Below are 14,541 nucleotides of genomic sequence, written 5' to 3' on the forward strand. Positions count from 1 at the left end.
CGTCACAATTTCCCAAATTTTGAAGCTCTCTAGTTTACAATTTGGGTTAAGATCTGGATTATTTGCAAGGGAGAAACCCATACTTTTGCCAATGTGTTTCACAAATATTTCACAGAGGAATGGTGAAACTCAAAAATCTTGGGTTTCTGCCCAGGTTCCATAGGAGAGTTTTCTCTAATGAGCACAGACTTGTCTGCTTGTTCCCCTGACCCTTAAATATAAATAATATAAATAAATATAAATTAATGGAGATATCCCATCTCCCAGAACTGGAAGGGACCTTGAAAGGTCATTGAGTCCAGCCCCCTGCCTTCACTAGCAGGACCAAGTACTGATTTTGCCCCAGATCCCTAAGTGGCCCCCTCAAGGATTGAACTCACAACCCTGGGTTTAGCAGGCTAATGCTCAAACCACTGAGCTATCCCTCCCCCCTTGATCTCCCTCGGTGTCATCCACTGGACTCTCCCTGTCTAATGCCTGCCTCTTCCCCTCCAGCTCCCCAGCTCTTTTTCCCAGTCCCATTTTCCTTGCCAAGCCCGTCTCAATTGCGACTCCTTTGGCTTCTCATTCCAGTCCCAGTCTCCTTGCCTAGCCAGTCTTAGTCTCCTCCTCTGGGCTTGCTGTCTGAGTCCCATCTCCCCCCCAAATCACTGTGTCTCCCCCTCCTCCAACCACTCCCCATCTCCTTGCCCACCCAGCCCCAATTTCTCCCCCTCCCAGTTTCTCATCTGATCAGTCTGTTCCCTCCCACCATACTGTTTCCCAGTCACTCTCATCCAATCTCAGTCACTCCGACACACCTTACGTGCCTCCTTGTCCCAGTCTCTTTTCCCAGCCAGTGCCAGTTCTTCCTCTGCAACCCAGCTCCTTGTCAGAACTTTCTTTCCTCCCCTTTGCCTCCATTCCTTTCCAGGACCTAGTCAGATTCCTTCATCAGTCAGTCCCAATGTCCCCCTAATCCTCCTCTGATCTCAGTGAGCTCAGCATTCCCCACCCTCAGCCAACTGGCTTCCAGTCCCCCACCCCATTTCCCTTATGAGCTCCCAGTCCCCTCACCCAACCAGTTCCAAACTTCCCTTCTCCTCCAACCAGTTCTTGCCTCCCCTCCCTTTGGCTCCCAGTCAGTCTCCCACTCCACTTCCCAGTCACAGTTTATCTTCCTCCAGTCCCAGGTCTCACCAGAATCCTTATCCTAATCTACTCCTTTCCCTCCCCACAGTCTGACTTTTGTCCCCTCTGTGTTCAAATCAGACAGCTTCCTCTTTCCAGTGTCCTCTTGCCAGCAGTGGGGTGACTGAGCGCACAAGAGAGACAAGCTCCTTGCTCTCAGTTCTGGTGCCTAGCACCACATTCTGGAGCAGCTATTAGGGAAAGTCCCCACCACTCTATGGGAACGGTGCATGTGCAGTCTGGCCAGCACTAGGAGCTGTGAGAGGCTCAGACACGATCAGTGAGGATGGTATATTTGGAAATGTTAGCTGTTAATCTGTAACAAGTTTCTATTAAGTATGTGCAAACTGTGAGTTTACAAAGGCTTATAACATGGCCAAATTTAGGTGGATTTTCAGCAGGATAGCAAAATGCACATACCTGACACAACGGTTACCCACTGCCAAATTTCAAGAACCAGCTCCAAAGCACAAGGATTCTAGAACTTTTCACAGAAAAAGTCTTAAGTATTTTTAACATGGGCAAAACAACATATTTTTTCCTAGTCTTGTTTTCAGAAATGGCTGAAATTTTCAAAGAAAAAGAAAAAAATCAGCCTGAGGCAGACACCTACCATGGAAAATTTCAGCCCAAACAATTAAACGTTGGTGCCCCCAGTCCAACCCATAATGAATAACATATATTAGTATCGCTCATAAAAACAAGAATTGTACTGAACCAGAATATTTTTAGGCTGGGGGTCAGCTGAGGTTTCCTGACAAAGGGTCCCCTGTTCTTTGCAAATAACTTTCACCTCAGACCTGACAAACTCACTACATCAAACACATGCCTTGCAGGATATTTATAAAGAGTAGCATGTGAGGTATCCACAGAAAGTTTGTAACTTATCAAGACTCGTAATCATGGTGAGATGTATGTACAGGCAATATTTAAGAAAAAATGTATCTATATTAAAAGTATGCTTTAGAGTCTCGGACTAAAAGTTAGTCACCAGTGGACAATATGTCTTGGTGATGGACCATTCACACAGGAGGGAATTGTAACCCCTACCTGTTTAGCAAGTGATGTAGTGGAAGGCTCAATTGTCTAGCCTTGCTGCTCCCCAAGACCATCAATAGAAAACCACCAGAGAGAACTGCAAACAATCAAAACCACTTGGAGGTAAAAAAGGAACATTACAACAGACAGAGATTTGCCCTGTCTATGAATAAAGACAAAACATGGTTTCAGTATAACAGATTCTTTGGATTCATTGACTGAAGAGACATCGTGGGAAGTAGAGACATTCTCATGAAAAACTAGATCCTGGTTCCTGTGAAGCCAGCCAGCTCTGCAACAGACTGCACTTTAGATAGAAAAGGTAACTATCAATAACTGTAGACATAAGTTTGCATTTTATTATTTATTTTGTATAATAACCATTTGTTTCTGCCACTACCTCTTGTTTCTAGGTAACTCTCCAATCTTTCTTAAATAAATCTATTTTTGTTTTATTATAAGTGCTCACAAGTGCTGTGTGTTATAAAAGAGCGGTAGTTTAAGGTAAAACTAGCAAACTTGGGCACACTGCTCCTTTGGGGCAGAGGTTCTGAGATTTCTGTGAGTAGTCAGTGTCAAGGGCTGGAAATCACAGGGAAATGATTCAAAGGGACTCGGGGACTGTGATGCCACTACTGTTAATCTGCAAGGCAAAGACAAGGCTGGCATAGCCCAGAGGAGAGTGCTTGAGAGGCTGGTGGTGTTAGGGAACTGACACCCAACTAGGCACAGGCAAGACTCCCTCACACTAGAGGCAAGATGTAGCAAGGTGATTTACAGCCCTCGATGCCCTGAGAACCATCACAGGGGGCAGTAAGGGACAGGCAAGTTGGGGGTTGGGGAGGATGCTGAAAGGGGAGCAATACCGGTATAATGAGGATGGGAAGGCTGAGAGGAGATGTGTATGAACATGAAATATCAGGCAGCATGAGGCTGTGGGAACAAAGGAAGCACCTGGATGGTTGTAGCATGAAACCACTGGGGAAACGGAAGAAACTCTGAGAAAGGCTTGAGTAGCCACTGGGAGAGGGACATGAAGGTAGCCATGGTTGGTGGCAGAAACAGCCCAGGAAGGTGGATGGTGTCCTGAAAGAAACTTTACCTAGGCCAGAAGCCTGGGAAATTCAGTCCACGGGAGTCTCTAGAAAACCTGGCAGTTTCTTATTCACAGTTTCAAGGGCAAGTGGCATGTGTAACAATATATGATACTCCATAGTTAGAGGTACCATTAGAAAATAGAAAATGAAATAATTTATCAGATGTTTCACTTTTCTTTAACCAGAGTGGCAAGGGCTCCCATAAACTTCACTAGAAAAATGTCACATTTAAATGGGTTGAAGCAGTCTCATGAACACTACAGCATTTGGCTTTGATAGGAGCACAACAGAGAGGGACTCTATGTTATATTTTAAATAGAACATGCAACTTCACAAGCTAAAAGTGCTTCTGTATTTATTTTTCCAAAATGTCAAAGCTGCCCATTCTTTTTCCACCAGCAATAACAACTCATTGATTGTAGTGAAAATATTATGCTTTAGGAAAATGCATAAACTGTGTAATCCACACTGAAATTGACAAAGGCTCTCAGGAATGAAACCCTATGAATGAGCATGGTGGGTCAAAGCTGGGGAATGGAACTTGCAAGTGGAAGGAATGCTCAGAGACATCAGGGAGAACGACTGTGCAAACATGTTGTCACCCCTCTGCCAAGTGGTTGTAATGTTGAGACCTTAGAGCATTCAGTTTGTTGTCGGAAGAGAAATCAGTGATACGGAGTCTGGGTATTTTCTTAGTGTAACTTGTTTTACTTACACTATCCTTCAACAGAGGTGGTCAGAAGTGCCACACAGGCAAATCCCTCTTTCAAAAATCTCAGCCCAAATCCCAATGCCCAATTCCCAGGAAGCAACTCTACTCCTGGTGTTGACTCTAGCTAGAGAGATTAAGGCTGTTTACGGCAGTTTCTAGAAAGAACCTGCACCCCACAACTAAAAAAAAATATGGCATTTCTTCAAAGACTATATGTTGCTCACACCCTAAGAAAAGCAACTTGTAAGACTTAGTGTAATAGCACCATTTGATGACTTTTATGTTGAGCTCTAAGAATGGAACCCTAGCCCAAGAAAAGAAGGAATTCATGATGGCAGCTTAATGGGCAAAATGTTTGAAGATCTGAAAATGGTACAGTATGTTGTGGAACTATACAGCACAGGCTGAGATCATGTAACAGAACTTTGTGATCAGCATGTAGTACCAATTCAAAAGGAATTAAAAGCTATACATTGTAAGTATAGCAACCTCTTACTGGAACCTCATGGCTGCAATGCATGTATAGAGACCTGGGAATAGAATTCTGACTAGACAGCATGTTCAGAGACTCAAGACTTAAATCCCAAACATGGGTGGGCCATTGGAGACTCAGTAAAGGAACTCTGTGTGAGATCTGAAAATAGAACCTTATGAGCAGGGCAAGTACACCAAAACTACCAATGGAACCCTACACACACCATGCACAAGGGCCCAGGAATGAGACTCTGCAAAAAAGCAACTTGTTCTGAGACCCAGTTTTTCAGTCTAATTTGAACTGTGGTAGTGGCACATAATGAGAGCTAGGAATGGTATGCTGTGAGCAAGTAGGTCAAGACTGAGGAAAAGAATTTTGGAAGTAGGTGATGGATTCAGAGACCTCAGCATGCAACATTGTCACCATGCACCATGTGATGAGAGTTGGAAACAGCTCATGCACAGAACAGACCAGGTACTGGAACTAGAACCCTGGAATGTGTGGGCTGGGTCAAGACCTGGAAATCTGGAAGTGAACAATATGCTGAGACCCAGAAATGACAACCTGGTCAAGACCTGGGAATAGAACCTTATGTGTAGCACAAGCCAAGACACAAGATTGGAGCCGTGCAAGTGATTGGCACATTTAAAGACCCAGGAATGCAAGTGGGTTGAACATACTGAGTGGTGAAGTCAGATCAAACCAAAACATGGAAGCCTGAGCGTGCAGAAAATACTGAGACCTGGAAATGGAGCCCTGTGACTACTAGACAGAAACCTGGACATGGACTGTTGAGACAATGGGGTGCCTTTCTTGGAGAAAAGGTTGTTGTGATGTCAGGCACATTCGGGTGGATCTCTATGCAAGGCGTGTTTTGGCCCTGTAGGATAGGACCTTCTGCGACCTGATCAGACAGAACCCTGTGCCCCTAGAACACCTTCTTACCCTGGGGGGCAGAACATGGGATTGCCTTGTTTAGTTTCTGATGGCCGCTCAAGGCTGGGGGCACCATCAGAGACCTTGGGCTTGGTGACAAAACCTTATGATGTAATTACTGGGTGTTGTGTAGACCATGGGATGGAGGGGGGCACAGCCTGGAGAGAGGGATGAACTGTCTCCGGGAAAGCCTGTAACATGGGGTTGGGTGGTCTCCCTCCGGCAGAGACGTAGCGAGCGCCCTCCGTACCCTCCGACCGGAGGGGGCCCCGCAAGGAAGGGGGCCTCTAAAAGTGGCAAAATAAATACCGCATTCCAGTTTCTGCATTGTAAGGGGCCCCGCCCGGACATATGTTCGGAGGGGGCCACGTTCTTTGTTGCTACGGCCCTGCCCTCCGGAGGGCAAGGGCAGGGAGATGGAAGGTCTCAGCCTCGAGGGAAGGCGGGAAAGGGAACCCAGCGCTGGCCACCCCTTCCGGAGGGCAGGGGGAGAAGCCCTGCGTGCGGCACAGCCCGAGCAGGGGCCGGGCACAGGCTGCTGAAGGGGGACCAGTGGGTCGCGGCCTCGGTGCCGGTTTCAGGCTGGGTGCCTGCCTAGGAGCGAAGGTGTCAGACCTAGCGGGGGCAGGCTCAGGCGGGGCGGGCGGGTAGCGCCCTGCGTGGACCGGTCCCAGGCCCGAGGCTGGGGGGGACCCTCGTACGAGCCGAGTCCCCCCGGGAAGTGTCCCCCGCCTGTGGAAGTGACTCGCGCTTCAACCTGCCGCGCCCCCTGGTGCAGCCAGGGCGGGCCGGGCAGGTGCACGCCTGCAGCGGCGTGACCCAGCGTTGGAGCGGTAACGGGCTGCTGCGTCCTTGCCCAGCCATCCAGCCGCCGCCGCCGCTGCTCTGCCACAGGCGGGGAGCGTGAGCGCCGCTTCCCTCCCTCGCCGCCGCCAGCCCCGCTCCGCCTCCGCCGCCCCGCAGCGCCTTAGGAAGCCAAGCGCCACCCGCTGCCCCCCAGCCCCGCACCAGCGCCCGCCCGCCCGCCCAGCCCAGCGACCATGGCCCCCGGGAGGTAAGCGAGCTCCAGTCACTGCTCCTTCGCCGGCCGTGCCGCGCCGGGTCCCGCCCGCCCGCTGCCAGCGCCGCAGCTGGCACCTGCCCGGCCCCTTTCCCGCGGAGTCCGCGCGCCCTGCACAGATGCACTGGGGAGGCGCCTTCGTTTCCCCTGCAGGGAAAGTTGCTTCCCGCTGCCCGAGCGCCCCTTTATTTCTCCCCAATGTTGCCATTGAGATGCTGCTGCCCTGGCGGGTGTACTTCCGGGTTCACACCTTCCCCCCACCTCCACCCCCCTTCTCCGAGGGCTGCGGTTACCCTGGAGAAGATCAGACGCCTCAGAGCCCAGCGGCAAAGTTGCAGCTTCCCCGGGGGGAGGGGAGAGAGTGTCTTGCATGTGATATTACAAATAACAATAATAAAAGGGTCGAAAGACAAGAGCCGAGCCTCCCTGGCATGCAATCCTGGTGTCACCCCGGGGTGCGCGAGGGAGAGCGCCAGCGCTCGCATGGTGCATCTGCAAAGCGATGGGCTGCTCCAGGTGTGAGCACAAAGGGATTGCATTAACTTGCTCCGGTCAAGGTACAGGTTGGGATGCCCGCAGGTGAAACTGCGCCCGTTCGACGCCAGGGGGCGTCCCGTGCTCTTGGGATCCCTCCACTCCCTGCCTTTGCCCCCTGATAGGAAAGAGATCTTTGTATTTGTAGCCTACCAAGGAAACAATCTTGCACTGTCAATGTGTGTGTGTTTGTTTTTTTGGGGGGGAGGGGAAGACGCAGAGGCACAAACACAAATTAGGACTTTGGAGGAGCGGAGGAGAACGATCTTGGAGCTTGAGCTGTTGCAAAAGGAAAACGAAGGAGGAAAGTAGATGGGCAACTACATTGTGTTTGCCAATCGGTGCGTCGGCTTTAAACTGACTAGAGAGCAGAGGATGCAGCTGCCTTGTACGGATTTGTGCCCCAAAGGACTGTTTTTTAATTGCACCTTGGTAACTATTCCTGCCCTTTAGTGCTTTTTTGTGTGTGAGTGTGGGCGTGGAGGGGATGCTATGCATAAGATCAAATAGTAATTCCGTGTCCTCTCTACGGGGGGTTTAAATGTAAGTAATGGTAAGGCCGCCATTTTGAATTGTTTCATGCAACAGAATGAAATCTTAGGTCGATCTCTGTGATTCCTTGCATTTTCCCCTCGGTGTTTTCTATAAATGGCTCCTAATGGTGCTGTGTGTAGTTGGGGTCTTTTTATAGTAAACTTAAAAACAAAACCCATGTAGCACTGTGCTGTTCTCCTGTGAAGTTGTCCTGTTGATGGCATGTAATGTAAGGGAAAACAAATAAATGTCTTTAAACTATGTAGTTTCTGTTTTCTGGTTTCAAACACTGATAGAAATCTGGCTATGTCAATTTGATTTATGAGTATAGACTAGAATGGCTGGCTTTAGAACTAGTTTCAGAAGTATATATTTCTTTTTTAGCAATGTAAAATTGAATTCCATCCTGGTCCAGGAAATATTTTGTATTTAATTTCTTGGTTTGAGTTATATTTTTATTGACATTGTAATTAAGCACATGGTATTTTAGTCATCTGATTTGGCAGAAAATCAGTCAGTTCAAACCCTGCATGTATATGCATAAAAGATCAGAAAACATAACTATACACTTAATGTTGCTATTTAGTCCAAGCTCTTTTAAAAGCATAAGACCAGTATATTTCAAATAGTGTAAAATTCTAAAGTAAGTTTTAGAGGAAGAAAGATTTAACACTTGTTTGAGTTATCAATTTTAATGTGTTAACATTAAATAGATCACCTAGAAAAGATGCTATGCATTTAATTGATAATCACTTTCCCCGAGTGTACTTACTTGATATCTACTTAGTCTCATATTGTAGTATAAATGAATGAAATAGTAATACAGGTTAGAAACTTTTGCTGAAGGATTTAGGCATGTTACTTATGTAACCAGCATTAGATTAAAAAAAGCCATTAACTAATATTCTAGTTATAGTCTGTTTTGGAACGTCACATTTTCTGTGCATACACTATCTAACTACATCTACAGCAAAGCATCTGTTATCATCAGTATTAGCTACTCTTAAGAAAATAAGAATTGTAGCTATAGTTTTATAATAGTCTAAATTGTTTTCAACATTTTAATTTAATGAAGCATCCATCAAATAATTTATATTAAACTTTAAACAACCATTTAGAGTTAGATTGATACTGGATTGTACAGTAAACCATATAGGAAACGGACATTTCATTTTTCAAGGTGTAAAGATGATACATTATTTGTTGGGGGAAATATTCTGCCATTCACTTCTTTGAAAATTATTCACAGGCTATGCAGTTAAACTGTAGTCTTCTGAAAGATTGACTACTGTACAGCAAGAAAGATCACTAAAATCTGGAATAAATATATAACCTCAAATTTATTAATAAGTATACCAAGAGGCCAAGTTTTCTTTGTTCTCATGAAACAATGTAACACAAATTAGCAAAGTAATGGTTACTTATAACCAGACTGTTTAGTACATATTTAAAAACAGCTGTAGTAGAAAATACAAGATTGCATGAAGAAATGAGCTATCAAACTTATATGTTTATAAAATGAATGCTGCAAGGGAGATAATTTGAAAAAAAAAAAAATCTTACCAGAAATCAAGAGTAAAGTCAATGTAGGAGACACATTAGCTGACATGTATTAGAAACTTCAGGAGACAGGAGAGAAATAATGAAAATTTCATATATCTAGGCCCAAATCTTCACTGTCTAAACCATTGCTAGGATGCAGTGATAAGTCACAAGCAGTGTTTCAGATCACATTCTCCAAGCATAAAGATAACTTAATAAGGCTTAGGCTCTTAAAGGTTCCTTTTTTCATTTTGAAGTAGCTTTTTGTTTGCATTATAGTTAAACAATATGATTTATAATGTGATCTTGGGGAGGGAGAGAGAAAGACCTACCAGATGATTCTCCTATTACAATATGTCTGGATAGAAGGTAGCTTCTAAAGGAACCATTTTTCCTCCACAATGAGCCTAAAAACCATACATTGTGAGGCATGACTGTTAACTTGTTAATCAGAATAATAAGATTCCAGTTCTCAAGTATAACTAAAATTCACACTATTTATAGCTGGCAGATGTACTTTATAAAGCCAGCTGTATTTTGAAAATATGAGGGTACATGCCTTTATGGAGTAGCTCCTCCTATGACATGATACTGTATGATGTCGCTGACCGGAGTGCTGAATCAAGACAGCCATGTTGATCACTACTAAATCCAACTGAAAAACACATCCTGAAGTTCTGTGGAGGTTCAAATACAAGAATAACTATAGTAAGTTTTTTCTTTATTATCTTATTTTTACATCATTCATTCACTAAGTGAAGTAGGCAGATAAATGCTGTCTCAAGGAAGCTTTTTCCAGTGAATTGTATTAGTTTGGTATTGAATGAGTATAGGAAAATCAATTAGATCAATACTATGGCACTCTCTTGTTTTGAAAATGGTCCTTTACCACCATAAAGACATTTTAAGCCATCTTACATAAAAATAAAGCCTAATTTTAAAAAAAAAAATCACATTTTTGAGTCAAACAATTTTTAGATCTAAGTTTGCTATTAGCCATTTTTAAACACAGTTTCAGATTGTGAAAGGGTATTTTGAGAGTTAAGATCCAAGCATATGATTAGTGAATTAAAAAAAAATCAATGATGATATGGACAAAGTCCATGTAATTGCATATACCCATTAACAACAACAACAAAAGATATGAGCATGAGGTTTTTGTTAAAGAGTTAAAATTTGGAGGAGCCAAGCAGTCTATAGGAGAATCTCCTCTAAATTTGTTTTGTGTTCCAATATCTCTGATAGGAAGAGCTCTTTCTTACATAAAGCATTTTGTGGACTAGTTCATGATGTATGTTATTTCAAAAACAGTTGTATAATAAAAAAGCAAAATTGTTTTAATTTCCTACTCTTTTTGATACATAAGTGGTAAAAATTTAAACACAGGACTTTTTGACATACTGCTTCTAAAAATAGAATGACTTGATATGCAGGATCCTCAAATTAAAGGTCAAAGGTGACAAACCAGGACAAAGGTCATGCAGCTCATTTTCAAGCAATCAGTTTCTAGTTTTTTCATGGCTGAACAAAAGCTTAATTATACAGGAAAAAATAAAAGAGGCCTGTAATGTTAACTGATCAATTTTCACAAAGAAATAGAGAGAGATTTACAGAATTTCCCAAATAATGTACATTCTCAACTATGGTTCTTAATACTGAATTTATGCTGACTTTGATAGAAATATGTATATACATGTTTAGGTTTAAACACTAAAATTTCTTCCTTAATTTAGTATTTTACCATCTCTAACTGGTCTAGATGCTAGTAGTATGTACAATTGGGAATTTGAAGGATGGAATGCAGTCTTTTTCTAAATAGTATATGGTAAAGTTCTTAGGTTGCCAAAACATATATGTTCATTTATGTTCATTCATATATATTTAATGTTTGCTTTAAACAAAATTCTAAAATTGAAAACCATGTATTCGGACAGTGGTGTGTTTGTAGATACACACTAGGTTAAAAATAATCCCCTTCCCCTCCAAAAAAAATCTATCCAGAATAAATGGCTCTCTATATCAATAGCTAGTTGCTATCAATGAAACGGCTTCTATTTTTTTTTTAAAATCGATTTTATTTTGTTTGAAGAAACCTTGTTATTATTTTATTACATGTAGTGTTGTGTTCTGCTCCCCCACTACCTTTCAGAAAGGTGTGGTTTTTTTGTTTTTGTTTTTAACTACAATTACATTTTTAAATGCTCTTATATCTCTGTATGTATGCATGCTATTTAGGCCAGTTATTTTTAATAATTTAACCCTGTTAAATGCATCTTACATCTATCTATCATCACTATCTATGTTACTAACAGTACTTCAATGCATAAAAGGTTTTTTAGTCTGGCCACAACATACATATATAGATTGTTAAACTGGTGTTGAAAATATTTGCACACTGAGCATTATATTTGTAACTCAACACTGACACTGATTTGTTTAGTAATATTTTAGATGTTCTACCACTATTGTACATACTTCATAATAAATTCTTGCATGTGCAATCATTTTTGTAAAAAATAAAATTCAAGATGACAATTTCTAATCTCCAAGAATTTAATATCAGTGATACCGTTCTGTATTCTCATTTTAAATTAATAAACAATTTCTCACTAAAACAGACAAGAACTACCATTGCATTATTTTGTTCAATAACTTATTTTAAACAATGACTCAGCAGGAATGTTTATTATATGGAACTATTTTCTTTTACAATTAGGAAAATTTCGCATACTCTGAACTGTTTATGCTGCATTACCCACACTTATGTGAAAAGAAAATGTCAATATTAGATTGACATTAGTGCTGTAAGCACTGTCTTTTGACAAACCACACATTATACCATTTTACTTTTAATATGTTTTCTTTAGCTTGGTTGCTTTATTCCTGGTAAATTCCTAATATTCACACCAAAAAGAAGACCTATGAAGGAGCTGAATTTAAGCTTGTGAATCTGTTAGACTCCTAAATGATAATTCACTAATAATAATTACAGAAAAAACTTGTTGTTTTACAGATAAATGGCCTGTATAAAAGCAACAAAAGTAGTGTGGGGCACAAAGGATGTAGCAGAGGTGAAGTGTTAACTCCATGAAGAGTAAATATTAATTTCAAGTACAACAAATGAACTTAGAAATGCTTCTTTAGAATCTACAACCAATCATGCTGAAACTTTTACAGAAGTATATGAATTTTTTTAAACATATAGAATATTTTTCAAGTAAAATTTTAAAAAGTAGTGCAATACATATAGAATAGCAATTTCATCCACTGAAGTAGTTTTAACATGGTTAAGTTCAAATTGGCAAAAAGTGCTTTTATTACCTGACTGCAAATTATACGTTATGCAGTTTCATTTTATTTATAGATCCATATTCTAATTTTGGCTTAATAATTATATTTACATTGAGGCTCTGTTGAGTTTAGGGAAAGGTTACAAACACAGATTTAGAATTATATTCAGTGTGATGTTCATACCTCATTTATACTGTAGAGGACAAATCCAATGTAGTGTCACTATGTGGAATGGAACGGTTGTACAAGCTAAAAGCTGAATAATTTAAAATTTACAATATTGCCATAACAGCTTTTATTTGACACACATCTTTCCAACATTTATTAAGCATTATTTCATTTGTGAGCAAATATTATTCTTAAAGATGGCTTCAAAATGAATATAAACCACAAGTTTAAGATACATTTACATTTGTTTAACTTTAATAATTTGAATACAAATTAAACCAATGATCATAAGTAGGCTTTTCAGAATTAGATTTCTTTTTATAACTGATGGATAATATTTATTTTTAACTTTTTTCCCCCAATTGTTATCTATTTAAGTTTTCACAGTTGCAGGAAACTATGGGGGTGTCTGAGAATTAATAATAGTAGATGCTGAGATTTAAAAAGTTAAAGCTGTATAACTGATTCAATCAAATTCTGATAAATTCTCAAGAAGCATTTTTCTTACTCTGCCTATCTGTAAATTTTGATTGTCAGTAGAAATAGTTTTTCGTTGGTTTGTGTGTGTGTGTGTGTTTGTGTGTGTGTGTGGTGAAATCACTGTTGACATTTGCCAATAAAAATCTAATCCTTCAAATCCTAGTAATAAACTATGCAAAATATCTAATAAATTTGGATTTTCTTATTTGTCTCAGTCACGATTACTCAACTTATTGTGAACAAAAGAACAATATTAGCTACTTCTGGAGATAATCACTTTGAAAGCTAGTTCAGTCCCATTAAAAGAAGGTGTATTTATAAGTTCATTTGCTTAAGACAATGCAAATTGCTCCAAATTTGGACAAATTAGCTTTAAATTACCGGTACTATTTTACATGCTAGCTGTAAATTTGAATAAAATGCCGAACATATGACAAGTAAATAAGAGACTAAATAATTGCTTTTCAAAATATTTTATGTTTAGACATATTTTTGTACCCTTGAAAAATAAAATTGGTTACAATCGTATGAAAATATGGTCACTATTCTGTGTTACGGAATTTTTTTAAATATACAAAATATTTTCTACTTAAGATATTTTTTCATATTCTTCTAAATATAGAACATATAAAATAGATAATATGGATTAAGAACAATCTCACTAAAAGGGAATGAGAAATGATTTTATCCAATTGTATTTCTTTATTATACCATTATTGTCACTTTAATCATATGCACTAAAGTTACATTTTTATTTAATAGTAAAGTTTTTGCCTCGTTGATCTGGGGGTCAAAGCACATCATTTAAAAGAAACTAAAAATTAAATTGAATGGTGGTATTTCACTTTTAAGAGTCAAACGCTGGTCCTATTGGAGTCAGTGGGTCCTACTGGAGTCAGTGACAGACTCCACACCATTGAGGTCAATGGAGCTAGTTATTCCCAATTTACATTGCTTTACTAGAACAGTTCAGAATCTTGACGTCAATGGGAGCAGATTTTGTTCTTATGTGCTCCTGTTCCAACTGAACTCAAATGGGAGTCTAGTAACTGATTGAATGGGAGCAGAACTGGGCCCGCTGGTTATCAGAAATGCCTACATTATTGTGTACCACATTGTCCATCTTTACTCCTTTCATATGTCAGCAAAACATATCTAGAGAATATCACCAAGCTATTTATATTGTTAACCACAAAGGGTAATCAATTTAACACATAACAAAAGATTCAAAGGTTCAAATCAGTAAAGAAAGATTAAACCTCTGTTTGCTGATCATTAAAACACAAAACAAAACCAAGTCAGTTTGAAGGATTTTATTAAAAAGTGTTTCAAGGTGAATTCTTGAATTTAGAAGATAATTAAAAGGAGTTACTTTTCCCACACCTGCTTTATCAATTCACTTCCTAAAAATGTTTAGTGCAATGCTCACAGTATTGTGATGGGAAGAAAATTGTGAACAAAATTACACAATGTGTGTAATTAAACAAGCAAATGAAATCTAGTT

General features: G+C 40.4%; 1 protein-coding gene across 1 annotated transcript in view; it reads left to right on the forward strand.

The window, feature by feature from the left end:
• The first annotated feature begins 7,334 nt into the window (after nucleotides 1–7,334).
• Nucleotides 7,335–14,541, forward strand: part of LIN28B (lin-28 homolog B) — a 126,264-nt gene continuing 119,057 nt past the window's right edge. Inside the window, exon 1 of the mRNA XM_065402055.1 lies at nucleotides 7,335–7,454. Within this exon, the coding sequence (XP_065258127.1) occupies nucleotides 7,335–7,454 (120 nt within the window). The remainder of the gene's footprint in view (nucleotides 7,455–14,541) is intronic.

The sequence above is a fragment of the Emys orbicularis genome, chromosome 3 (assembly GCF_028017835.1).
Source record: "Emys orbicularis isolate rEmyOrb1 chromosome 3, rEmyOrb1.hap1, whole genome shotgun sequence".
Classification (NCBI taxonomy): Eukaryota; Metazoa; Chordata; order Testudines; family Emydidae; genus Emys; species Emys orbicularis.